The sequence below is a fragment of the Parasteatoda tepidariorum genome, chromosome 6, assembly GCF_982258835.1.
Source record: "Parasteatoda tepidariorum strain Cologne lab strain chromosome 6, Ptep-v5.0, whole genome shotgun sequence".
NCBI classification, from domain to species: Eukaryota; Metazoa; Arthropoda; class Arachnida; order Araneae; family Theridiidae; genus Parasteatoda; species Parasteatoda tepidariorum.
The window spans coordinates 21,530,560-21,557,453 of record NC_141760.1 but is presented as its reverse complement, the minus strand read 5'-3'; the positions used below and the strand labels follow the sequence as shown (position 1 = coordinate 21,557,453).

The window sequence follows — 26,894 nt, the reverse complement described above, 5'->3', positions numbered from 1 at the left end:
TCCTACCACGTGATTTCCCGGCCAATAAAAATGTAGCGTTAAACGTTTAACGCAACCTTGTTGGAAGTCCCATAAGAAGTATAACTTCAATAATCACTAATTTGTTTGAATATACCTATTTATATACGTCAAAAAATGTATAAGGAAATTTTTTAAAAACATTTTGTTTTGTCCAAAACATGCTAATCCTTATTAGCATACATATCGTTACTATAAAAGAGGACACTTTGCAAATTATTCATAATTTTTTTTTCATTGTGATATTCATTTAAAAGTAGTTCTTTATTGAAAAGTAATCGTCAATTTCTTTGAAAATTCTACACGTCTAGAATTCTTTAAAGAAAATTTTTTACAAGTCCTTGTTCTGTCCAAAACTTAGTAAGTACAGAACGTATACATTGCTAACGCAAATTAGCGATTTTTTTTTTATATATATATATATTACGGAAATTATTTCAAGTTTGTTGTATATAGAGAACGTCAATTTGTTGGCCAAAAAGAGTAATTAAACATTTTTAACAACTTATTTTGTTCAAAGCATACGTATCGCTAACATAAGAGAGGCCACTTGGCGTTTATAATCTTTTGCAATGTTAAATTCCTCGTGTTTAATAGTAAAAACTGAGCGTCAATTTGTTTAAAAATACCTATATATGTCAAGAAACATTTATTGAAAATTTTAAGCATTTCGCCGCAGCGTGGAACTAAAACCGAATCTTGAAATTTCGTTGCGCATCGAAAAAAACAATTCATCGCCTTTTTATAAGCTGTAGCAACATTAGAGCTAACTATGACTACTTAAAGTCATGAGTCGCTTTTTCGAATATTTTTAATTGATATTATGAAATCGTCTGGTTATATGTTTTGTTTCAATACTATAAACTGCTTGAAACTTAATTTTTTAAAGATGCAATTCGTTTTATAAAGACAAATGTACATTTTATGAAACGATTTCGTTTAGTTTCTCGCCATTTTTTTCAATGTTGAATAAAGTACATATTTATACGGATAACTACTTATCTTTTAAAGTAAAAGAAAATAAATATGAAATTACGTTAATTATACAGAATTTTTCTTTGTTTATCGTAGAAGTTGTCATATGACAGAAAGCTTCAAAAACACGTACAATAAAACTCAAACATTAAAGATTCGTAATTCTATGTTTCTTCATGAATGCACGCATAATATGAAAAGTTTTAAAAACCCTAACATAAATTCTCGCAATCTTTATGGGGCGATGTATCATAAACTACAAAAACTTGTTAAATAATTATTCAATAGCTAAGAACAATAATTATACAATAATTAATATGAATAAATTTGAAATAACAGTCAATTCAACAACTAAGAACAATATTTGTAAAGTAACTAACATGAATAAATTTAAAATGACAGTAATTCAACAGCTAAGAACAATACTAAACAATGATTTTCATTGTTATTCATAATACATCTCTTCAAAATTTCGTTCGGCGCAACAGTTTTAGCCTCATCGGCTGGCAAGGTCTTAATGTAAATTCAATTTTCGTGTGCACTCTATCTCGTGGATCAAGAGATATGATTTGGAAGTTTCTCAAAATATTGCTGACCACCACTTTCTCTTCCAGAAAAGCAAACTTTTGACCTGGAAAACGATTTTTTTTTAGAGAAAAAAATCAGTGTACAAATAAAAAAAAAGAATTATATAAAGAGCGCAAAAAAAAGAAAAAAATACGAACAACCCTGAATAACTTTTGATCTAATGATGGGATCTGCACATTTTAGAACTGCTTTTTGATGGTTCGAGACAGGGCTAAAGAGAATAGAAGGGCTGGTTCACTCCTTTGAAGTAACTCTCGCCGCGCCAATCCTCCGATTTTCTCTAGTGACGTCACTTAGGCGCAAAGCTCGCACTTTTACTTCAAGTACGCAGCGTTCGGCCTTACTAGCTCTAACTAACATTAGATCATTTCTTTTTGCGAGATATTATAAGACATTTGTTATTTTCTATAATGACTTTCCTCAGTGTTTGCAGTGAATTTACAAGAATTTAAAACTATCATCGAAATGCCAGTTTGCGCGATTGCAACTTGCAAAAATTCTGATACAAAGACAAAAGGAAAAAATATAATTTTCCGCGTCTTCCCTAAAGTAAATGAACAACTATGTAAAGAATGGATTCCGAAATGACACAGTTAATATTAAACAGCAATACGTTTATTCTGTCGTTAAGAACTTTTATAAAAATTCATTATCTAAATAGAAACCGCCTCGTTACTTCAAAAAGAAAGGCAAGTGAAAAGAATTAAAAAATGGATAAAGTCAAAGAAAATTAAAATGTAAATAAAAATTATAAATAAAATATATAGTATATAGTTGAAATTCTCCTAATTTCATAACATATTTTTCAATATAGTTATTCTAAATATTTATGATTTTTTTTAAAAATTATATTCTCTTCAATTTAAATATCTATAAATTATATCATCGTAAATTTAAATATCTATAAACAATTGTAAAATTTTTAATGTCATTATGAACCTAAATTATTATTTTGTTTCAGTAACTAGCGTTTAAGGTTGATGTTTCCTAATGATTAAGTATGAACAAATTGCTATTAACGACATATTTTAAAATCAGAGATTCTGAATTTAACTCAACTTATCGTTATAAAAGAAAGTGTAGATAAAAAAAGTGTCGATATATGCTTTCATTTTTAGTAATAATTAAAGTTAAAACTGAACTTTTTAAAATACTTTTTTATAGTGTCATTTTCGCCAACTAGTAAAACAATTTTATAAGTTTAAAATGGGTTTTTTTTTAAAATAATAACCAAGAAAGTTTTTTTGAACTATGTTTATGAACGGAAATAATGTGTTAATTACGTAAAGTTTGAAAGCTGATAACCAGAAAAAGTCTAACTTATTTTTACAAAGAGAAAGATGCAAAGTTATCATATCTTTGCTTGCGATCTCCGACTCCGAGATCTGTGGACACAGTGACGTCATGAGGAGGGAAATCGTAGCTTCAGCTCTAAGAGCGGAGTGAACTAGCCCTTCTATTCTCTTTAGCCCTGGGTTCAAGAGGGTGACCTCAAATATGCTAATTAATGCAGACGATATTTTAAATTATGAATTCGGACACAAAAACGTTCTTTTTTTGAATAAACGTACCTTTTTTCAACCGAATTAGATTTCTGGCCCCCGAAATATAGAGGGTAGCCGCAATCTGGAAGATGTGCTCGAAAGAGAGCGTTCCAAAGTTTGGACCCCTTAATGATAATTTTACTTTTTGCGTATTTCGCCACATCTCGAGAACTTTTTTAGCGAATTGAAAAAATTTTTGCACACAATTATAAAATTCGTTTACCCAAAGATAATTTTGCCCGAAAAATAATTTTAAGGAATTATTCAATATTTTAAATTATTTTATTTAATAAGAATTCGAAAATTTCTTGAATTATAAAGTATACAATATACGTCATTTCGTAGCATGTAATTTTACATTGTCGAATACAAAATTTGTGCAAAATCGGTTAAATAGTTCCTGAAAAATCGAATTTTAAAAAAGTCGTATATTTAAAATTTGATTTCTCAGGAACTAGTCAACCGATTTTGTTCAAATTTTGTGTTTTGCCATGCAAAATTACATGCTTTAAAATGACGTAAGAAACGTTTAAAATGACCTCACAGTTCAAAAATTTTTATCGACTACTTTAAAATAAAATAATAAATGTTTACTAGTTTTTTTATTTCTTCTACAAGAAATTATTTTTGGATAAGCAAATTTTATAATTGTGTACAAAACCTTCTTAATTCGCTTAAAAAGTTCTTGAGATATGGCGAAATACGCACAAAGATAAAATCATTAAGTATTCCAAACTTTAGATCGCTCTCCTGACCAAACAATGAGGACAATATTTCCCAGATGGCGGCTACCCCCTATATATTGGGGCCAAATCCGTTAAAGAAAAAAAGGTATGTTTATTCGGAGAAAGTACGTTTCTGTGTCTGATTTCGTTACTTGCCCTAATTAATTTACATAGTTGAGGTCACTGCCTCGACTCATTAGTCCTAAAACGCGAAGATCCAATCAATATATCAAATGTTATTCAGTGTGGTCCAGTTTTTTTTTCTTTTTTTTGCGCACTATACATCTTAAATTAAGAAGACAAACCATCATATTTATTGAAGAAAACTACTACTTTTAAAATCGATGTTATTAAAAAATGGTATGGAACGAATATTATGAACAAGTAGAATTTACCGAGGCGGGTGAAACGAAAAGTGCAGTTTCTACGCAATTAAATTCTCTAATTTTCGTTCGTCAGTCAATTTACATTTTAAATCAGATAAATAAAAACCAAGAATTATTTCATGATGAATAAGAAGCTTTAATATTAGTTTTAAATAAATAATCCCAAGACACCGTAGAGGTAGGATATTACCTGATTAGAAACATCATTCGCTTCCAAAATATAATTCGTACTTATATATTTTTGAAGTGAATGAAGTTTTTATCAGGTGATATTTCAATATTAATAATTTTTTTCAACAATTTCATTCGGGCATACATATTTGCTATAAACTTATGAAAGCAAAATGTTTTGTTACACAAAAATTCAGCTGTCAATTTAATAGCAAATTTATATTTAAATGTAGTAATACATGTTTTTAGAATCCTTGTTACAAAAATATACACTTTAGGGTTCGCAAATTGTTAGTGAGTATAGGACAAATAAAAGACGCTACTGTTTGTCTGAAATAAGAACTCCTCCAGACATTCGTCTGGACCTGTGGCTGTGACTATGGTAACGAGGTATGACTATTTTAAGTAGGGGTGCGGGGTCATTGTTTTGGAGTGGTTTCGGCGGGAGAAAAGGAATCTTTTTCTTCGGTCTATTGTGTTAGTACTAGGGTGAAGCCACCCTTCCTAAAATGAGCCATTCTTGTTTCCGTAGCACCAGACGGCCTCAAGATTTGTGACGGGAGGAGTTCTTAGCTTAAACAGACTATACCTAAATCCACCAAATCCATATTTACAAAAAAGGGATAAAGAACATTAAAACCTGGTTGATTGCACGAGGAAACAAAACAAAAAAAAAGGATAGAAAGTAATTGTTAGAAACCCCTTCAACTGGCGAAAACAAATATATATATTTAATCCTGCTTAAATCAATTGTGATTCGCTACATTTAATAAACATTTTCTCCTTGAATTAGGTATAATTTTGTGATCCCTAATATATGTATAACAATAATTAGAGCTGCATTAATGCATTTTTTAGAATCCTAATCTAAACTGAAGTTTAAAAGGTATGTATATTTGGGGTCTCATGTTAATATTCTAAAGCGAAAAAAAATTAGCATTATCGAAATCGGACTGGACAGTATTGAGAAGGAGGGCGTGCAGAACATGAAAACCTATTTGATTGAAGATTGGAACTTAAAAGGTGTTTTTAAAAATCGTCTTTGTTTTTCAATTCGTCGCGCAATCAAACGGGTTTTAATATTTCGTACATGCTCCTATGTTGACTGTGGTCCTCTAGATTTCGAAAGCATTTTGATTCCATCCTTCTTTAGATATTAATTTAGGACCACAATATGCATAGTTTTTTGTCTTCATTTGTTATAAGGATTCTACAAACATATTTTCGGTTTTTACGAATCCCTCTGTATTTATGCTGTGTATTATGTTTTCTATGCAATATTAAAGCAGTATGGCAACTTGTGGCCCATTAAATAAGCTTATTGTTGCTGCTTAATAATGAAATATTAAAAGTTGCTCATTTTATCCAACAAAACATAACATTAAGTAGATAAATGATCATATGAGTTTTCATTCTATACAAACAAGTCGCAAAACTTAAATAAAACAAAGCAATTGAGAGGAATGAAAAGTTTTGATATTTTTAAATTTCGATGACAACGTATCTAGACAGGAGGACATTTGATAATAACCAAATAAATTTTTGAAGACTATTCAAGGAAATATTGAAACTAAATCAAGTGAAATTTTATGTGAGTAGATTAACATCAAGCCATGATAAAATCGATGATAAGAAATTTACAGCGTGAGCTCAAGATTATTATGGAAACCGCTGCAAAATAATTAAAAAATGATGTAGTAACATGGCAGTGAAAGATTTAATATGGGTTTTGACTGCAATGCTGGGCTTACAACGAATTTCTCAGGTTGTTTATAAAGCCTTGGGACAATAAATTCCACTTCATAAATGAAGCTCCATTCAGGCAATTTTTAGCCCCTAGACAGATAGTAGTGTATTGAAAATGCTCTGCTGCCAGGAGAATACGGCACATAATTAATGAAATTCATGTCGGGAGATATGGTGGTCACTCCATTCTCTGATTATCTTTGGATTCAAGATATTCCGTTACCAGCTCTATCCTATGTGGTCGCGTGCATTCTTCCGAAAGATGAATTAGTGATTAACGTTTTTTTTTAAAAAAAAAACATAGGAGCTCTTAAGATCTCAGCCCTATATTTCAGAGAAGTAATAATGTCCATAAAAGACCTGCAGGCATGTGCAATGTCATGCCGGTCTAGATCATAACATCTTAACCTCTATCTCTATAGTGGGCAATCTTCCATTATGTTGGAAGGTGGTACCGGATCCTTGGTTTTCTCTACGCGTGAACACGTCGATAATAACCTTTCAGACTAAATTGAAGTTTATCGGTAAAGGAAATATAGACCAAGTACACCTGTATCGAAGGTTATTGTCTGTACCAGTTTAGGCGGAGTTTCCTGTGATCTGGAGAGTAGAAAGTACCCTGCCTTCTCTGAGGTAAAGGGCTGAGATCTTAGAGCCCTTAATAAGATATTTCTGAGGTTCCAGTTTGTTTTTATGAATGACAACACGTGCAAACACAAGGCTACGTTGGACGAGAAATACTCTGAAACCGGAGATTTTCAAAGAATGGAATAGTCAGCAGATTTTCAGTTCTGATCTCAAATATCATACGTGAATTGTTCTGTACAGAGCATTTGCTCCACACCAACCCATCTCAGTGCTAAAAATTGCCTTAATGGAATGATATTCATTGTCCCAAAAACAGTATGAGAGTTCGTTGCAAAACCTCCATTGCGGCGTAGAGAAGCAATATCTCAATATGAAAACCTCCACAAATGCTATTACATAGAAATATTTTTTTGAAACTATTGGGCTTCAGTTAATGACAGAAAAAGTAGAAATGACCGATTTAAAAAATGTATATATGTGTTTCAAAGAATCAGTATTTATGTAACCAATAATACTAACCAATACAATTCCTAGGCCCTGCAGAAAATGGTACGTATCCATAAGGGTGTCGTTTCAAACTATTTTCTGGCAAGAATCTTTCTGGATCAAATACTTCAGGATTGGGGAAAATTTTAGGATTCCTGTGTAGTGCTAGGATGTTACAGTGCATTGTAGTACCTTTAGGGATCTTTCGACCTTCTAAAAAAATAGTAAAACACCAATTATTTTTAATTTGGTTATGGTTAGAAAGCACACATAAAGTTCTCTACTTAGATTGAGTAAAATAATAGAAATTCTTCCATGCTTAATTTAAAGAGCTTAAATTTAAACTGAAGCACTGTGCTAGATGACAACATAAGTTTTAATCATTTTCTTACGGCTACGAGTAGAATTCATAACAAAGCTGCATTTATTGTCATTAGAAATTAAATTTTTTCCACCCAGCTGGAATGTTGTAGTTCGTTCTTGGAAGCCCCTGTTGTCAAATAAAACTGCATTTTTTTAGTAATATGCTGCTTTTACAAACGTAATGAATTTGTATTAAATTATTCAAGGCAGATAAGTTAAGTCTATTTTCAGTCAACGTTTTATGCAGTGATTAGGAAAATGGTACAAGAAACAAATATGAACTAAAGCCTCAGTTTTTTTGAAAACGAAAAAGCGTTTGTATTCTAAATTTTCCAGACTTGATAAGTTTTAAACCAATATTTTATGGTTTGCACTCATAAAATTATTCCAAAATTGAAACTTATTTATCACTAATTATTGTAAAATTATTCATTGATAAATTGCAACTGAGAGAGAAAAAACTTTTCCAAGGCGATTTTTTTTTTAAAAAAGTTTAATAATATTTTTTTAAAATATGGTTAAGATATTTGTTTGATTTAAAGCCTAGTAAGTTTTTCTAAACAAGAAAGTGTTAATAGTTCGACATTGAAGCATAGTTTCAGAATTAAAGCACTCAAAAGGTGTTTTTTCTACCTTAATGAAAGAAACACTCTTTATTAAAGTGCAGCTTTTACGAGCGAAAGTCATTGCTATTTATTGTCAAAAGCCATACTGTTTTGTTAATATTTTTCTCAATTTTTCGATTAGTTGAAATCTCTGTGCTTGATGACAATGCAAGTTTTCGTTTCCTGACCGTTGCAAACAGAATTTTATCTATTTTTAATCGACAAATAAAGTTTTCGTCAATCAAAATTTCTATCATTTTTCAATTAGTTAGAGTGCCTAGATTTCAACTGGAGCTCTGTGCCTGAAGACAATTCAAGTCATAATTATTTTCTAAACAGTTCAACCAAATCTCTTCGCCAACAAAATTTCGTTTACTTTCTGATTTAAATAAATATAGGAGACACAAAACTAAAAACAAGAAAATAATAAAATAAAATTTTTAAAAATTACATATTTCATTCATCAATAAAACTTTTAAAAACTACGTTTTCTTAAGTAGTCTTTCAGACTACTAAAAAGGAGAAAATAATGTCGGTGGGAGGAGTTTCAGTGAGGATCGAAGTTTATTACAAAAGTTATTGTCTTTACGATTTTTGTTTCAGGTCTAAACAGAAAAAAAAAAATTATCTCCTTTTTAGTCTACTTGAAAAAGTAGTTTTCAAATGTTTTATTTTATTTTGTTATCTAACGTGCTCATATTAGGTGCTCTTTGAAACTGGAAATATATTTAAACACTGTTGAGTCATACTGTATATTACTAAGATAATATATGGAATTCTTACTGTAAAAAATATCTTCATTAAGCTTTCTACCAATTACAGGGACTGACGGGAACAATCTTTGGCTTTCCTGAAATAATTTGGGAAAAGTATAACAAAATCAGAAAAAACAAAGACATATGCACATTTCTTAATGTTAATTTATGTAACTATAAGGACTACCCAAATGAAAAGTGGACACAACTATAGAAACACAGCTGTGAAGGCAGCACTATACCCTTCAGAGTTATAAAGAAAAGTAAGATACATATGCCCCGTACACTTAACTGATTAATAATAGTTCACATAAAAGCATTTAATGTGGATGTAAAGCCGATTTGAGAAGGATGAGTCCAGAATAGAACAACGATCTTTAGAGGCAGAAGGTTATAACACTCTACATTGACTCAGGTCAGATGATATACTACACATCATGAGTTGTATCTTTTCAATTTCTTTTAATTATATTTCAACAACAGCCGCAATGGATTTATGGATGATTATGTTGTTTGTTTGCTTGGGTCTTGGCTGATCTCGTATTTATGTACGCTCTTCGTGAAAACTCTTACACCATTAGTTCACAACTATTTTATTGTAGACTAGTGGATGCCTGTAAGTAGAGAGGACGAAGACCGCTGATATCAGATGGTTGTGTATAAACAAGAAAGCGTGTTAACATTATAGTTATTAGACTTGGAGGGACTCACCGGTGACCCCGTGGAGCTCCGAACAAACTCAGTCACCGGTGATCCTCATGGCATTCAACGTGTTAGTCAACTTTCGAATCAGTTTTAGTCGGGTACCGGGAGGCGACGTCACGAGTGGTGGTTGAACATGACTGGTTGTTGAATCAGCCACTTTTCTTATGTCACGTTTCAAGTACCAATTACGTTCAACACCCAGGCCTGACGTCACTTGCAGGTACCCAATTTTGCAATAAACAATAAAACAGTCGGTGATAAATGTTCGCATTATACTAGTCTTCTGTCACTGTAAGTAGTACTATATCACGTTGTTCTGTTCCAGAAGCCTCCATATTTACAAAAGTTTGTAACAAAACTATACTACTTTAAAACTGAATTACCACCACGCCATCTTGTGGCGAAACTTTTGAGTTGAACTGCGGCAACCGATTGGAGAACATCTCCAAATTAATCTCTCCGTTTAGTGTTATGTGAGTTTCGTTTTGTTAATATGTTTTTTTAGTAATTTGTAACTGTTTTCTGTGCTCTGCTAGTAACTAAATAAATAAATAATTTCAGAGCTAGCCCGGTATTTTGTTTTCTTATTGTTTCTTGGAAAATGGTTACAAGTTAACATTAATTTCAAATGCTCTTGTGGGAACTGGCTAATCGGCATCTCTTTGCTTACTTTAATTTGTAATCCTAAAGAGTGACGGTGCTATCACAATTAAGCATGAACGTTTCGTTTGGTTAACCCTTACAACATTATTGAAATTGAAAAAGATTAAAAAACGTCACTGTATTGTTTCTCAGCATTTAAAAAAAAATTAAAAATATAAATAAAAATAAAAAGATAGAGAGAGATAGAAGTTTGAGAAAATACATGAGGAAAACATTAAGTTTTTCTTAAAGCCGCTTCATTATAACAAGCTCCAAAATTAAAAACATTTTAAATTTGTACATTTTGCAAGTGAAAAAAATGCTTGTTCCATTGTATTTGAATTTTGAATTGAGTGCGATTCATTGAATTTGAATTTAAATGTGATTTTACGTTATTATCTTAAGCTCCACAAAAAAACTATGGACTTTTTTGGCAGCCACACATTGACTTGAACTATTTAAAGAGTAAATTAAATCATTTCTTTTTTGTTAAACTGACTAGTGAGACACACGCTTTGGAAAAAAAGGAATTCTGATTGAAAATATCATAACAGAATAATTTATGTTTAATATTACATAACATAAATATTGTATACCACAACTTCAATGCGAAAAAAAAAATTCTTCAAACCTACTGTGTTTTGCGCTCTTTACAATGGTAATGATCAAGCAGCGTAAAGTTGCAATTTAAAGAAAAAAGTGAGTTTATGTCTGCTTTTTTGACATGGAGTTATATGCGAAAAGCATACTGACCTTTAGAACACATTCCAAATATTTCATATTCCTAACATCATCCATTGTTATACTTCTTTCAGAGCTTTCACCAAAAATAGAGTCAAGCTCTTCATAAATCTTTTTCTGAATTTCTGGGTAAAGGCCAATGCAGTACAGTGAGAAAATGATTCCCATGGCTGTGGTATCATGACCCTGAAAAAAATTATGTTTTCATTTATTCATTTATTTAATCACAACTTCAATTTAAATAAATAATCCTAAGAAACTGTAGGCTGTAAGATCTTGCTTGATTAAAAACTTCATTCGCATCGAAAATATACAAATTGGAAATAATGGTTGACATGTTTCAATCACCCGAAAACAGGAGCCCATTTTCAAGACTTGCCAGGCGAGAATGAGAAAAAAAAAGTAATTTGAAATGTAAAACGTGAAGTTACCAACGAAAACTGGAATGTCGTCAACAAAGAAAGAAGAACATTCATGTAAATAAAACAATATGTCTTGTTTTATTTTATCTTGTTTTACATTTTTCGTTGGCAACTTTACGTTTTATATTTAAAATCACTTTTTTTTCTTCTCATTCACGTCTGACAAGTCTTGAAAACGTGTGCCTGATTTATTTATTTTTTCGGGGGGAGGAGGGGAGCTTGACACATGTCGACTGTTGTTTCCAATTTGTATCTTTTTAAAGTGCAAGTTTTTAGTCAAGTAACACAGATTATAGTATTCTTTTTATCTGATAATTGCAGATAAAAAACTGCATTTACATACATTTCTGAAATGCAAAGGTGTTTATTTCTTTGTAATTCAATTAAGTTAACAAAGCTGTGAAGATATTCAAGGAATTTAGACCTAGTACTAAGTAAATAAAATATGATCGAAAAAAAATGCTAGGAATTTGGAATAATGCAAGTAATTTAGGAATTTTCTTTGCGCTCATTGTAAAAAACTTATTCTAGGGAATTTGCTATCAAGCAACTTGTTATTTAGAGCCGATTTTTGGAACGAATAAAAATGTCAGTATAAAGTAGTAACATTGTGTAATAACATTTACAAAATTTGGAGCGATTCAAAATTTATTTTTCTGATCATCGATTGTGTACGAGCCAACTTTTTCCATTGCGAACGGCTTTTTAAAAGACCTGGTGAAATATACTTATGCATCTGAACCATGACGCTGCATACCATTAACTGCTATATACCATAATGTTACATACCAAAATAAAACGTATTGTTTTATATCATAACTTGTTTTTAAACCCGGAAATGCTTCTCTCTTTAATTATATCAGAAAAATCTTTAATTATATCAGAAAGTGGTGAATCTGACTTGATGCGATTTGTTTAATTACGAATTTCAAGGCACAATTTCAAGCTGCAAGATAAATGCATGCGTAAGCTCGGATATCAAAGCTATTAAACTCTTACTTTAAGGGATATTTGAATAAATTAAATAATAAAAAAATCGCACTAAAATTAGTTAACAACATTCAATAAAATTTGTGATACAATAATAATAAAATCACATTTTAACTTTAATGATATATAAGATACATGATGTTTAAAGCATGATGTGATAGAGTCCGAAAACCCTCAAAACTGTCGAGAAATGAATTTTCAATAAAAAATATTTATAAACAAACTTTAATACTTGAAACTTAAAAAGCTTAATTCATAAATTTCATCTGTTAGAAATTGGATGGAGCATTTTAAACTCGTGCGATCATAAAATTCTCTAGGTTGAAACGATTGAAGATCTCTTCATCATCAATTCACGAATGCCATCAAAATCGTCCAGATTTCTAGAAAGTTATATTAGTTATTGATGGTAACATTCATTTGCCCCTTTGTTTCTTAGGGTGAAAAGGGAGGTCAGTTTTATAAGTTTGTATGAAGACCTGGTACTTATTAAGTTATGTTTTCAAACAAATAAGAAATAAAACGCTCTTTTGCCCCTGTGTTGAGTCTTAAAAAGGACATGTCTAATAATAATTTTAAAATTTTAAAAAATGGTGACTTTATTTCAATCGATGATTGTATTGCTGTGAAATAAAGATTTTTGGTACAGTAAGAGGAAAATAACCTGAAGAATTCGTACATCCATGAATTACAATCGAAATACAAAGAACCTAACACGGTAAAAATCATCAAGATTACTTAAATAAAGTGGCTAGGGTATGCATTTTGATATAGCGATAAAAATCCTGTTTAAAAAAATAACCTTCCAAACGTCAGAAGGAAAAAGAAGAAGAGGAAGACCTAGAACAAGATGGTTAGATAGAGTAGAGACGTAGTTAACGGACTTGGGAGTCGATAGATGGAGAAACATAGCACGGTACCCAAAGAGATTTGCAAATTCAATAATGACTACAAATGAGTTTGCCAGGGAGGTAGTCTACACAGGAGGTTTATCCCTATCGCCAACGACCGACGAGAAAGTTTGTTGCTTTTTAAAACTCCTCCCCACTCTTTTACCTACATAAATCACCCTCTCATCCTCTGGTCTTCAAAAACTCGGTAACTAAACTATGGTTCTAATAAAATTTCATATTGATCAGTAGAGTCCAAATTGGTTTCTTTGGTCGAATATGAAAAGGGTCCTCCCTTCTGACCGTGGGTCAAATAATCCTCATGTCATGATCGAAGAGGGACATATTTTTCCCATAAACTTTCTTATTATAAAGGCCTTAAGATGATCCTGTCGATGGGCCATCTCCTATCCTCCACTATCCTATGCAAATCTCCGAAACTGAATCGTCCGAGGATTTAGGATGGAATGAACATACTTACTTAACAAACATTACCAGACATCCCTCCCCCTTGTATAGGAAAAAAAAGTTATATTTGGTCTTGGGGTAATTGTTGTTGTTCATTTACGTCACACTAGAGCTGCACAATGGGCTATTGGTGACGGTCTGTGAAACATCCCTGAGGATGATCCGATGACATGCCATCGCAATTTTGATCCTCTGAGAGGGGCACCCCCGCTTCGGTAGCCCAACGACCTGCACGCTTAGTCGAGCATTTTACAGCAGAACAGTTTAAAAAGGACCAATACCTCACACCCTCGGTCCCTACGCAGACTGATCCAAGTGGTCACCCACCCGCATACTGACCACAGCCAGTGATGCTTGACTCTGCTAGGAACCGTGTCTTAACGATTAGTTAACTGCGGGACGGTTTTAGGGCAGTTTTTTCATGCAATTACACGTTTACTGATTCCAGATTTTCGCAAGCTCTCTTCTTATTAAAATTAAAGAAATAAGTAAAAACGTTATATTTAATCTTAGGATAGATAATATAATTCACTGAGCAGTATATAGTTTCCACTCTAATGCTAAAAAATGTAAAAAGTTGATTTTTTTTAAAACCGTGGCAAAATGGCTAAACTTTTCAACTTCAACCGAATGTGAACAGCGCCTCACTGCGGAAATATGTTAAACTATCAACTGGACATCAATTTGTCGTTTTCTCTTATGGCTTTTAATTGGATACCTAGAAGTGACGCCACGCGTTTTCGTTAAACATGATTAGCTGCTGAATCATGGCACTTGTTTATACTATACCATGGTCCGACATCCATGCGTGACGTCGCTTGCACACTGTCTTGTTTATACACAACCATCTGATTTCAGCGTCTTCATCTCGAGTTGCAGATACCCAACTGAATTTATGTAATTCTCATTTATTGTTCGATTATTTGCTTCATTTTAATTCCATAAAATGTTTGTATGTTTTTTTTAAAGGATTTCTTGTAAATTTTATGAAAAGTATGTGCATTTTTTTAAGCGTTAAAAGTAAATTAGTATTTGATGTAAATATTTCACCTCAATTTTCTTACTCTTAAATTTATTTTTAAGTTGACGTAATATATATTTATATGTATGACTATTATCTTCAAATAGGAGAACAAATAGAGATATATTTACTACACAAATGCATTTCAATCAATTATTGATATAGATTTTTATCTTTTCTGTTTATAGTAGAATTTTTCATTCAACAAAATTGAAAGAAAATTTTAAAAAAATAAGCTGCAGTAAACAAAAATATGATAGAGACACTAAATGATGTTTTGTAGAAAATATCCCTATTGAATTACACAGCATGAACTAACTCTTTCCTGAAAGCTTTGCCAGAAGGTTCTATTGCGAGTAGGTTGAAAAGATTTGAAAAATGCATTGTAATGACATTACAGGAGAAGATCCTTTAGTATTATTCGTATGATATGATCAAACAACTTATTCAATAAAGATTAACATATTTTTCCTCACCTGTATTCTTAAAAAAATGTTCTATACGTTTCTGAATGATCTTACAAATTTCAACTACCATTTACATACATTTGCTAACCATCTTCTAGTATATTTAAAAATAGTATATAGATATGTCTAAGTTGATGTCGCTTCACTTACCTGTCCACAGGAAAGCCATGAATAATCAGTCAATTACGCATAGAACCAATAAGAATACGTCTTTATTGGCTTAGGAATACAAATTGTCCAATAGGAATAGTGCAAATGAAAATTGATTGAATGATAGTTGAACTTTGATCTAGTTCAGCCTCTGACTTGGATATCTCCATATTAGGTTTTGTTATAGATTGATCTGACAACTTAATTTATAATTGGGTATTTGCAACTCGAGAAGAAGAATACATGATCAGACCCAACCAGATTTAAATCACATGGTTGAGCCTAACAAAGTGGTTGTGCTGGATGGTTTAACGTTAAAGCAATTAGGCTTGGTAAACTAGTATACTATCACACTGAATCAATTTTCGATAAGATTTAATTGGATGCATAGGAGCGATGTCGCTTGTGTGTGTCGAACTTGATTGGTTTCTGAATCGTGGCTTTAAAGAATGCCACGCTTGCAGGTATCCAATTTTGAATATGCTACAGGCTTTGCCAAAATAATTTAAAAGTTCGCAACGCAAAAATGTTTGTAAATTTTTTTTTAAATACACAGAAATAAAGCTCTTATGTTCAGAAAAATTTGTAAGATGAAACCATTCAACAAATTATCAATTCGAGAGAGACTACTCTCCTGACAAAAAATATCATGTTTAATTATATTTAATTGATTTACACGGTTTTGAAAATTTATGGAGAATAGTTCATTATGTTTATTTGTGTTAAACCTACACATTATTCTCAATCTATAAGTCAATGACTACAACTTTTGGTTTTAAGCTTTCAGTGTATACCAAAGGACTACATGCACTTATAAATAGCAATTAATTAACAAAAAAATTCTTTTTTTTTCCCTTTAGAAATCTTTTCAGTAGCTAAAGATTTTAAGAAAGTTCTAATTTCCAGTCTTTTTTTTTAATTTTTTGTTATCACAACACTTTTATATAAAATCATAATTAAATCACCTCGAACATGAACGTATCGACTTCTTCTTGAATTCCTTCTTCTGTTATCTGTTCACCTTGAAGATGCAAATCTAAAAGCAAATCCATGAAAGATTTTCTCTTTTTTATTTGAAATTCGTCATCTTTTTTAGCCGAATCATCCACAATTGGTTGAGAAAGCATCGCTTTCTTTTTCTCCTTTATAACCTATAAAAAAAAATCAATTGAAAGGGTATCAAAAAATTTTTTTTTACTATTATTATCTTTACATAAGGGTAAAACTATGAGTTTGATGCAAGAATTTTAAAGCGCACCAATTCGCTTACTGTGGTCCGTCTACGGAATATCATAATATTATGCAAATAAAATGAATAAATCAAAAAATTTTAATTATTTAATAGCTGTCGAAAACAAAGGGTGAGATAAAAGGGTTACTACCCCCAATGAAGTTACAAAATATCTAAAATTTTAGCAAGTAATATAGAGTAGAAAAAGATTTGTGTAGGCGTTTATTTTCCCTCATATTTTTATAGTTCTTCCAGATTCGAGATGTCTAAGCTGATGTGGTATTGGTCCTCGTTAAACTGTTCTACGGTAAAGTGCTCGACTTCGCGTGCAGGTCGTTGGGTTACCGAAGCAGGGGTGCCATCCCCTCTGCAGAGGATCAAAATTGTGATGGCTTGTCTTCGGATCATCCTCAGGGATGTTTCCCAGACCGTCGCCAATAGCCCATTGTGCAGCTCTAGTGCGATGTAAATTAACTACAACTACAACAATAAGCTGATGTCACTTCACTGACCTGCCGACTGGAAATCCACCAATGATCAATCAGTTTCAGTTACAGATAGCAACCAATATGTTTCTATTGGGTTGAGAATGTGAATAGCCAATATGAGTCGGGAAACTATAATTTATTTATTTATTCGTTCAAGTGATATGGTTCAGCTTTTGGTACAAAACATAACTTCATAATCTACCGCGGGTGTGTTATTTTACACCTACCAAACTCAATAATTCCTATTTTTCTAAGGGTGATTGCAGATTTTATTCTATTTTAATACTTAAGTAAAATTTTGGTAAACGTTCACCATTAAAAAAAATTTTTTTTTGTCGTGTCTATGACATAGCCGAATCAAATGTTTCCATGCGTCTTGATTACTGCTTCTGCGATTTGCTTGATGTTATCGTCATAAAGGTCTATCAATGATGGCAAGACTCCCATTTCTCTCAGATTAGCACTCATTGCTGGACACTCCAAGATGTGGCATGGTGTCAGCTAAGTATCTGGGCAGTTTCCACAATTCCTATATACTTTCCTGCCCTCTCTATCGATCTTCATGTCTCTGTGGTGATTGGTTCTCAGCCTAGCTATAGTTTTTGATGTGGATCTATCTGCATTTATATTACAAATCATGTGTTTCGTTGGAATTGATTTTTCTCTTAGTTTAGATTTAGCAATTGCATTTGCATCTTGGATGGAGACGTTACAGTCATTAAAGTTAAGGTTTCTGGCATCCTTGGCTAATTTATCTGCACTTTCATTGCCTGCAATGTCAACGTGTGCTGGTATCCACTGAAGAGTACAGGTTCTGTTTAAGTCCTGAAGATCATGAAGATTTGAAATGATTTCTTGGGTGATAGAAGAGTCCCCTTTTAAAATTGCTTGGAGGGCAGCCTTAGAGTCGCAGAAGATAACAAGGCCCTTTGCTTGCTCAGAGGTGGGAAGGACTTTATACATATTAAGGGCCTCCAAAATTGCGCGTAGCTCGCAGATGAAGTTAGAGGCTATAGCGCCTGCTCCAAATTTACCTTGTTTAGGGGAATTACTTAAAGTAGTTAAAAACACTCCGGAGCTTCCATTTGTGATAGTTTTATCAGAGGTCGCCATTAAATGACTGCTCGATTATTACGTATCAATTTAACGTTCGATTTGTTAATCACAACCGAAGACAAGAATTATTTTATTTCGATTTTGCAGAGGCAAATATTGTCGCTCGAATAAGACTCTTCGTAATAAAATAATTTCGTTATTACACAACTTATCATCGTATTTAATCACGAAAGTGATTGATTAGTGCGATCATTAGAAAAGCAGGTATGAAAATAAGTAGAAAAGAGGCCAAGCATCGAATTCAAAAATGGAATGGAAGAAATCGATTTTTTTTTGCAGTTGCTTTTATCAAAACTACAATGTGTTACATTAAATTGCTTAGAAAATGGAATGATGCGTTGTAAAAATTGTAAATTTAATTTTCGAAGCATATATCATAAATTACCTTCTTCGTAAAACTATGCAATATATCAAGATCTTTGTTGAATCCTCTTCCTGTACTGCTGAAATTAAACGTACAATCTGACCATAACCAAGGGGTTATAGTTCGTTTGTTGAAAAAATCAGCTAAGCTGTGAAAAAAAATATTAATAAGATAAATAAACATGAATACATACGTAAATATATTGTACATAAAATATTAGCATAGATATCTTGATACAAAGTATAAACTGAAATGCGTATATTACTTGTGAATAGCATTCACGTAATCGGTATTTTCTCCTTGTTGCGCTCCGATACGGTATCCCATCATCGTTTCTAGAATCAAAGATGCAGAACAAGAAACGTTTTAAAAACACCATTATAATGAAGTTATGAAGAAAAAAAACATCAAAAAGACAAGAATGAAAAAACATTGAATAGACAAACGAAAAACTTTTAAAAAGGCAAGAATGAAAAAACATAGAAAAGATATACTAAAAACTCTTAAAAAGACAAGAACGAAAAACCATTGAAAAGATATACGGAAAACTCTTAAAATGACAAGAATGAAGAAATATAAGAAAAACTCTTAGAAAGACAAAAATGAAGAAAAAAAAAAGCATTTAAAAAAAATATACGCAAAAATTCTTAAAAAGTTAAAAATAAAGAACATTACAAATCATTCTTTAAATTTGAATATTACAATACAACCTAAAAATTAGAGGATTTTGTAGTATTTGCTGTTTTTCAGAAGTATAGTTATAGTTCGTTCTCCAGGAGTTGGCACTTGGCTCCGCCTTCATCACGTGGTATGAGACGATACTATTTCGCTATTTTTGGGAGAAAGATGTGAACAATCCTGAACAAGGTTGCTATTTGGTGATCGTATGACAAAAATATTTAATTCACAAACTTTGGGTGCATTTTTCTAACATTAAATATTTCCTAAATTTGATGATATTTCACGCCATTTTTTATCATTTTTTCACTTTTGAGTGAATAGTTTGTCCTTTTTGAGACATTTTTCTGGGAAACTCGCAGCTCTTAAATTTAAAATATATTTAATTAGCTAGAGAAACGAAAGGTATAATAGCAGAAGCGAAGTAAGTGACAGAAAAAAAAAATTCACTGTTTGTATTTGGTGCGCATTAAGGGTTGTCTCAATTTCAAGAGCGGTATTGTTTCTCCTCCTACTCCGCTCTAAAATGAACTCTGCATACGAGGAAGTAGAGCCAAGTGCCAACTCTTGGTGAACGAGCTATTTATTATTTTGAAACAAAATCTTTGCTTTTAATGAAGTTATATGGTCTAGTCAAGATTATAATATTCACCAGAATTAGGCTGTTGCTTAAATTTTCTAAAAACAAAAAATTTTTTTACACTTACCACAAACAATATCCAGAGTGCAGTTTATTATTAAGGGAGCAATATCAACGAATTTTTCATCAATTAATGAATGTAATTTCTTTACTAAAATCATAGATTGGTCGTTGAAGGCGGGTAAAAAGTCATCTAAGACGCGGAAATGGAAAGAAGGAGTAAGAATCTTTCGTCTCGAACGCCATTTTTGTCCAGTACTAAAACAGAATTGACATTGTTAATGAATAAATAAACACAATATTGTGAATTTTATTAAACCCAAATCATAAAACTAGTCTTTTGAAAATTTTACAGCTGTGTGAAATTCCCCAGCAATAAGCACAGCAGGAAGTGAAGCTGCTTACCTTGTTAATAGTCCAAGACCTAACCATTTTTGCAAGAAAACGTACTCATAGGATTTTTCCAAGGATACATTACTACTAAGGACAGTCTGCAATTGATAAAATAAAAAAAAAATCATTAATGCTACTTTTACTTAAAGTTAAAAAAAAAATCATTAATGCCATTTTGACTTAGAGTAAAAAAAAAAATTCATTAATGCTACTTTTACTTAAAGTAAAAAATTAAAAAAAATCATTGATGCTATTTTTACTTAAAGAAAAAAAAGATACCGTTTATCGTCCTTAAAGGAATAAATATACAAAAATGAACGAAATTAGATAACGCAGCTTTCAGCAATAGGAATAAATTTGGGTGGTTTTTGTTATTGTAAATATTCATGCAAGATAAGAAGAAAAGCTTATTATGTTTGTATCAATGCAAACATTACAAAGTACTTTTAAGCATTATATAAAATTAACATCGTTAAATTGCAACATCTCTATTTTTATTTATATCTACTTTATTTTTAAAGTGTTTAAAATCTTGCTCGGATTTTAAGACCACTTTCGCATTTTTTTAAAAAATTTATTTAGTTTCTTTTTATTATAATCCTTGTTTGAGTGCTTCGTTCACAATCAAAATGAAATTTACTTAGATAAAAACACAAATTGTCCTTTAAATTGACGATGGTTTGTAAAGTAAAAAAAAGTTATACATATAATTTACAGCTGTAGCGCTTACACTTTTTTAGAGAATTCCGCTGTGTGATACATTTTGATGAACCAGAGAATGATCAATCTCTAATTCAGTGCCCCCAGAGAAATTGATTTGTTATGGGAACTATGAAGACTTTGTGACCCCGACAGATTTAACATGCACCAGTCACCATTTAATACACAGGGTCTCTTCGGCAAGCGGAATTCTTACTCCCGTTTTAACGAATACGAATCCAACATCCTACAAACCAGGGCTATCCATTCCCAAAAGTTCGTTGTATATAGTTTGTTATATAAAAGATTGTTTGTTTATTAAATTGATTAATAATCTCTCTACCAATTGGAATTGAGATAATAAGCATTCCCAATGAATCATTTCAAACCAATGTGTTAATAGTCCAAATCACATAATTCAGTTAAAATAAGCAAATGAATTAAACAGACTTACCTCTAGTAGCTCTGGTGAATGGATACTTATAAGAGGAGTAGGTCCAATAGAGAATGAATAAACGTCGTTGTAAATTTGACTTACTCCTAGCATTCGATTCACAATAACTATATAACAAAACAAAAAATAATCGATAAAGCTATAATGATTATTTTACAATGTATTGTAGAATGAGTCAAAAAAGAAAATCACCATGAATAACTTATGCTCTTTAGAGATTTTTCCTTACTGAATTTAGATATTTACTTACTAAATGCAAATCTTGATGGTTCAAAGAGGTAACTTAAATTACCTAGTAATTAGTGTTAATTATTATCTATGGCGATTTAAAAACGTAGTTTCTCTGAATAAACACACCTCTTCTTTCATCATTTATATGCCGATTTGAAATCTTGACCCAGCAAAATAGAGTGAGGAGGAAGTCACAATTTAGATACATTGAGACAAATTTGTCAGAAAAACGGTCGAATATTTAGTGCCCTTGATATTAGTTTCAAGATATTTAGCCACATTTCGTGATTTTTTTCAAGCGAATTTCGCCCGCAATTGTAATACTATAATTTTACCAAAGATAATTCCATTCAAAAATTAATATCTAATAATTGTTTACCTCTTACGATATTTAATTTCGTAGTAGAAACTATGTCAATTTTAAAAGCAAAAACCAGTTTGAATAAAATCGATCGAAATGCTCATGAGAAATGAAAATGGTTAAAAAAATGACTGTTTTAACATTATATTAATAACATTTTGATAATGACATTATTCGACCACTAATAAATCTATATCAATTGGGTATAATATGAAAAAAATACAACTACTTCGATTTAGTAGGAACAACATATGACGCAATGCTAAACGAATGGAATTTAGTTGTTGCTTATTTAGTTATTGTTATTAGTAGTTGTTGTTATTTGTTTTAGTTGTTGTTGTTTATTTAGTTGTATTTAGTTTTAATTACTTTTCTTTATAATGCAATAAAATCTGGCGAGCAGCTATTTAAGCGATCGAACACTTCGTTTGTTTATTTGTGGCTTGAAGTTAGGCTCGCAGAAAATGCCGTTCATGGGTTAAATTTAGTAGGAACAACACAACCTGTGACGTAGGCTATATTATACCCAATAGGGACCTAACTCTTTACTTAAATCTCCCTCCGATCACAGATTCGCACGATGCATTCTAAAGAAAGAGTTTTCCATACGATTTAAAAAATATTTTATAATAAGAGTGATTTGCTAGCTTGCAGCTCTAATCGATCAGAAATTAGTTTTATCGCACGTTTATATGAATTATTTATTTTCGGTTCCCTTTGTTAGGCTATGAAAAGTAAAATCAACGCGAATAATTTCGCTTCGTATGATGACGTCACCGAATTGGTATTTTCAACGATACATGAAACCACGTGTTTTTCGTATTGATACTTTCGTATTGATATGTGTTTAAAGCGTGTCTCCATTAACTTAAATAATGGAAACTCAACATGAAATCAAAATAAATTTGAAATTTTGTAATAAGTCATAGGAAATTGTAGTAAATTTTAAATATAGCAGGTTAAACTGCATGTAGCTAAACTACCTTAACTGCATGTAGTTAAAAATTTTGATGAACCATTCTCATAAGACAAAATGTAAAATTGTAGGATCAAGGAAACTAACTATATCAAAACAATTTATACTTAATATTATGCACAGGAAGCCTGCACTATTTAGTCAACATTTACGAACTGAATTGCAGTAACAGCGTTTGAACTGTAGTTAAAAAGTTTGCTGGAGCATTCTCACAATACAAAAATGTAAAATTGAATGCACCGAAAAACTAACAATAATATCAAAATTAATTATGATTTCTGATATAGGCAAGCATGAAATATTTGTCTATCTCTCTTTGATACCTTTTTGAAATTTAATATATTGATGTGTTGAAGCGAAATTTGATATTTTTACAAAACATTTACTTACATACACCAGGTTCATGTTCACTTTTGTTGGCGTAATAAAGCTTTAATATCCAACTAATATTTCCCAAAAATATGGGTCCATGATTTCCGGGAAATTGGCTATACAAAGCTCGGCTCTTCTTGATTTTTAAATACGCTTGGACAATGTAAACAAATAATGCTACAACAATTGATAAAAGAATTAGCGCGTAATTCATTTTTGCTACTGAAATCTAACACATCTTATATTTTGAATGTTATTAAAGTTAGTATCACAAAAAACGGCTTACATGATTTCACTTAAGTAAAGCTGTTTGGCTGGAAGCCAAAAAAATCCATTATCTAAAAATGTAACTACCGGAGATATCAATTGCTATGACAAAGTCTCAATGTCAGCGTTATCGTTTTTTTTTCTTTCTTTTCTTCTTTTTTCTTTCCACCCAGCAAAAAAGATCTTAAATGAAATAAGCCTATTTTAAGGAGTCATACATATTTTGTGAAGTTTATCCTTACTTTTTTTCCCGTAAAAATCTAGCTTATGGTTATGAAGCAATGTAAAACAAGTGTAAGGAAAATATACTAATCAATTTCTTTAGTATTTTAATTTAGTAAAATTCTTCTTTTTCTCTTTAGTAAAATTTTTTCTTTTAAAGTAAAATTCCTTTTTAAATTATTGTCAAGTTTTTATTAAAAAAAAACTTAGAATTATTGCCTGCTAGCTGAGAATAAAATCTTGTTTAAAAGTTAAAAACATTCTGCTGTATATATATTGTAATATATGTATCGCTCAGATGGTGAAACAATGACGTAACTGATAATTACTCTAATTATCAGTTACGTCATTGTTTCACGAAATGAGCGATATATTGATAATGAATATGCATTGTAGGACTATGTAATTCAAAATGAAGATAAAACAAAGGGAAATTACAGACATATGAAAAAAGGGGAAAAAAGAAAAAAAATAACTAACAACATATATTATATCTATACATATATTATATAAATATACATATTGGTGAAATAAAGAGACAATTTGAATGTCTTATGGAATTTGCGTTACATGGAGAGGAAGACCACGGAAGCCTCCACGGTTAGTCTAGCGGTATCTCTCTCTCTCTCTCTCTCTCTCTCTCTCTCTATATATATATATATATATATATATATATATATATATATATATATATATATATATATAGTTAATGTTATTGACCATCATCCCCGAAACCATGAACGTCCCTGTTGAACGGTTCCAGACTGTCCACAAGGGAAATGTCCCGGAATATTTAATTGACTTATTATTTTCTTTAGAACTATCTAATTTTAGTCGTCATTCTTTGTTCTGCAACGCAGTGATCGAGACCATCTTTTCATCGAATGCTGATTTAAGAGCCACAAAATGCTTCGAGATTTTAAAAGATATCAGCATTTTCAACATGCATAGGATTCTGGAAACAGAAGAAACAGCAATTAAATTTGCACAAGAAGTTGAACTTTTATCAAGTCCGTCACCTAAATGTCCGAAACGTTCGTTTGATATGAAAACGACCTAAATGGAAAAGTCTAAATTAAAATTTCGATATACTTACTTGCAAAAACAAATACTACGTAACTGGTTTGCAATTCAACGGTTGCACCCACTAATAAAACTTTTTTTCAAGGGTACAAAGTACTTTTCAACGATATTTTGGCAATTGTAATTATGTTTATATCAAAGATGAAAGTTACTGATCTAATTCTGGAACTAAATTCATGGAAATGATCAGAGATTTGCCATACATTTCAAGCGAAACCGTCTCAGATTATTATTCATATCTTCGCGAGATATGTGAAGTTATTGCTTCACATAATTACCTCCAATTAGGAGGATCTGGTAAGTAATATTTTCCTTCTTTTTTTTTAATGATTCTAAATGCTTTTGTTAATTTTTTAAGTAGTCACCAAGAATCCAAATAAATCTTAACTCATAAATTATCCATAATTTAAATTGCTTCATTGATTCTTTTATTAATCATAAAAACATGTAAAAATGCTTTAAAGTTTATCTTATTATTTTAGTTAACCTAAAAATAGGTTAAGTGTGTGAAAGCGTAATTTATTTCGAATTATATTGGGACAACTAAAGAAAGGCATTGTTTTTCATTGTATTTTCAGCTGTTTCCTGCTACTTTTACATTAAAGCCTACATTTAACCTAAGGCCGGATTTACGTATAAGCTAAATAAGCTGCAGCTTGGGGCCCCGAGATGACAAGGGCCCCCAGATCCTACTTTCCCCTCTCTTTTTTTTAAGTTTTATTCGGAGCTGGGACCCTCAGAAGCCCAAAACGCTTTTTTTTTTCTTTTTTACATTGTCGGACTTAATAAATATAAATAAATGACTGAATAAAACAAAAAACTTCGTTGTCATTAGAAGGGAACATATCATCTTTCAAGCAATTTGAGTATTAATAAATTATTTATAAATAAACAATTTTTTTGTTTAAAAGGTAAAAAAAAAATTTTTTTTTGCCCCATTATTTGATCATCAGACTATTTAATATCTGTTTCTAAGGATCAGAATTCCCTTTTATTTTACTTTAAAATGGTACAAATGATATATTTAATGCTTTCATGTGATATGCAGTAGTTTTAAATATCGCTTTAAAATATCTAAAAAAGGACAGAAATTGTCAGTTTAAAAAAAAAATTTAACTAATACTTTTGAATAAGAATTTAACTAACTACACACGTTTGGTTTGCTATTTCATTCTATATAGCATTATTTAGAGTAGATAGTTGCGTGTGGGTGTGATGATGACGTAATAAAGAGGCATGCAAAAAAAGCAAATTTCAGTTAAAATCCTCAATATTATATTTTTAAACTCTTCGAAAATGCAGTAAAAGAGGTATACAAATTAACTGTCGCAAACAAATTAATATTAAGTAAGAACGAAACAAAAATGATATCGTAATGTAATATGCTGAATCACTAATGAGACCGGGATGAAAGACATCGAAACCTATTTGATTGAATAGTATAACTAGAAGGTGTTTCTAAAATTCTGAAATCTATCAGGCTTCAAATTTTTTTTTCTGTCATAAACTTTATCAGTAATTAAAAATAATAAATTCGTTGGATTTCAATATTGGTTCTGTTTTTTCGTTGATTAAATGTTAAACATTAACAGATATTTGTCTTTTAAAACATTTCATTCTATAATAAGATAATTATTCTACAATTGTAATTATCTAAAACTAATTGCTAATTGATATAAAGCTTTAGTGTGTCCCATTGATTTGTTGAATGCTCGTTTTGGCTGGATGCCCAGGACTGTTGCTCTTTCACATCCTAGCCACTATACACCATCAAGAGCAGAGCTGATACTTTAAACCCGTATGACATTTATTCTCTCTGATATTTAATAGACCCTTTAATAAATCCTTTAAAAATGTAAGTCAAAAATGTACA

General features: G+C 31.2%; 1 protein-coding gene across 1 annotated transcript; it reads right to left on the bottom strand.

Annotated features, from left to right (window-relative positions):
* Positions 1-1,211: 1,211 nt before the first annotated feature.
* Positions 1,212-23,836, bottom strand: LOC107436838 (cytochrome P450 4C1). The gene is made up of 11 exons (XM_087165517.1): positions 23,468-23,836; positions 21,510-21,616; positions 20,369-20,454; positions 20,031-20,221; positions 18,911-18,980; positions 18,667-18,793; positions 16,412-16,597; positions 11,051-11,224; positions 8,979-9,045; positions 7,261-7,440; positions 1,212-1,624 (listed from the first exon to the last, which is right to left on the bottom strand). The coding sequence occupies exons 1-11, from the start codon at positions 23,661-23,663 to the stop codon at positions 1,458-1,460; spliced, it is 1,551 nt and encodes a 516-aa protein (XP_087021643.1). The 5' UTR covers positions 23,664-23,836; the 3' UTR covers positions 1,212-1,457.
* Between the last annotated feature and the right edge of the window lie 3,058 nt (positions 23,837-26,894).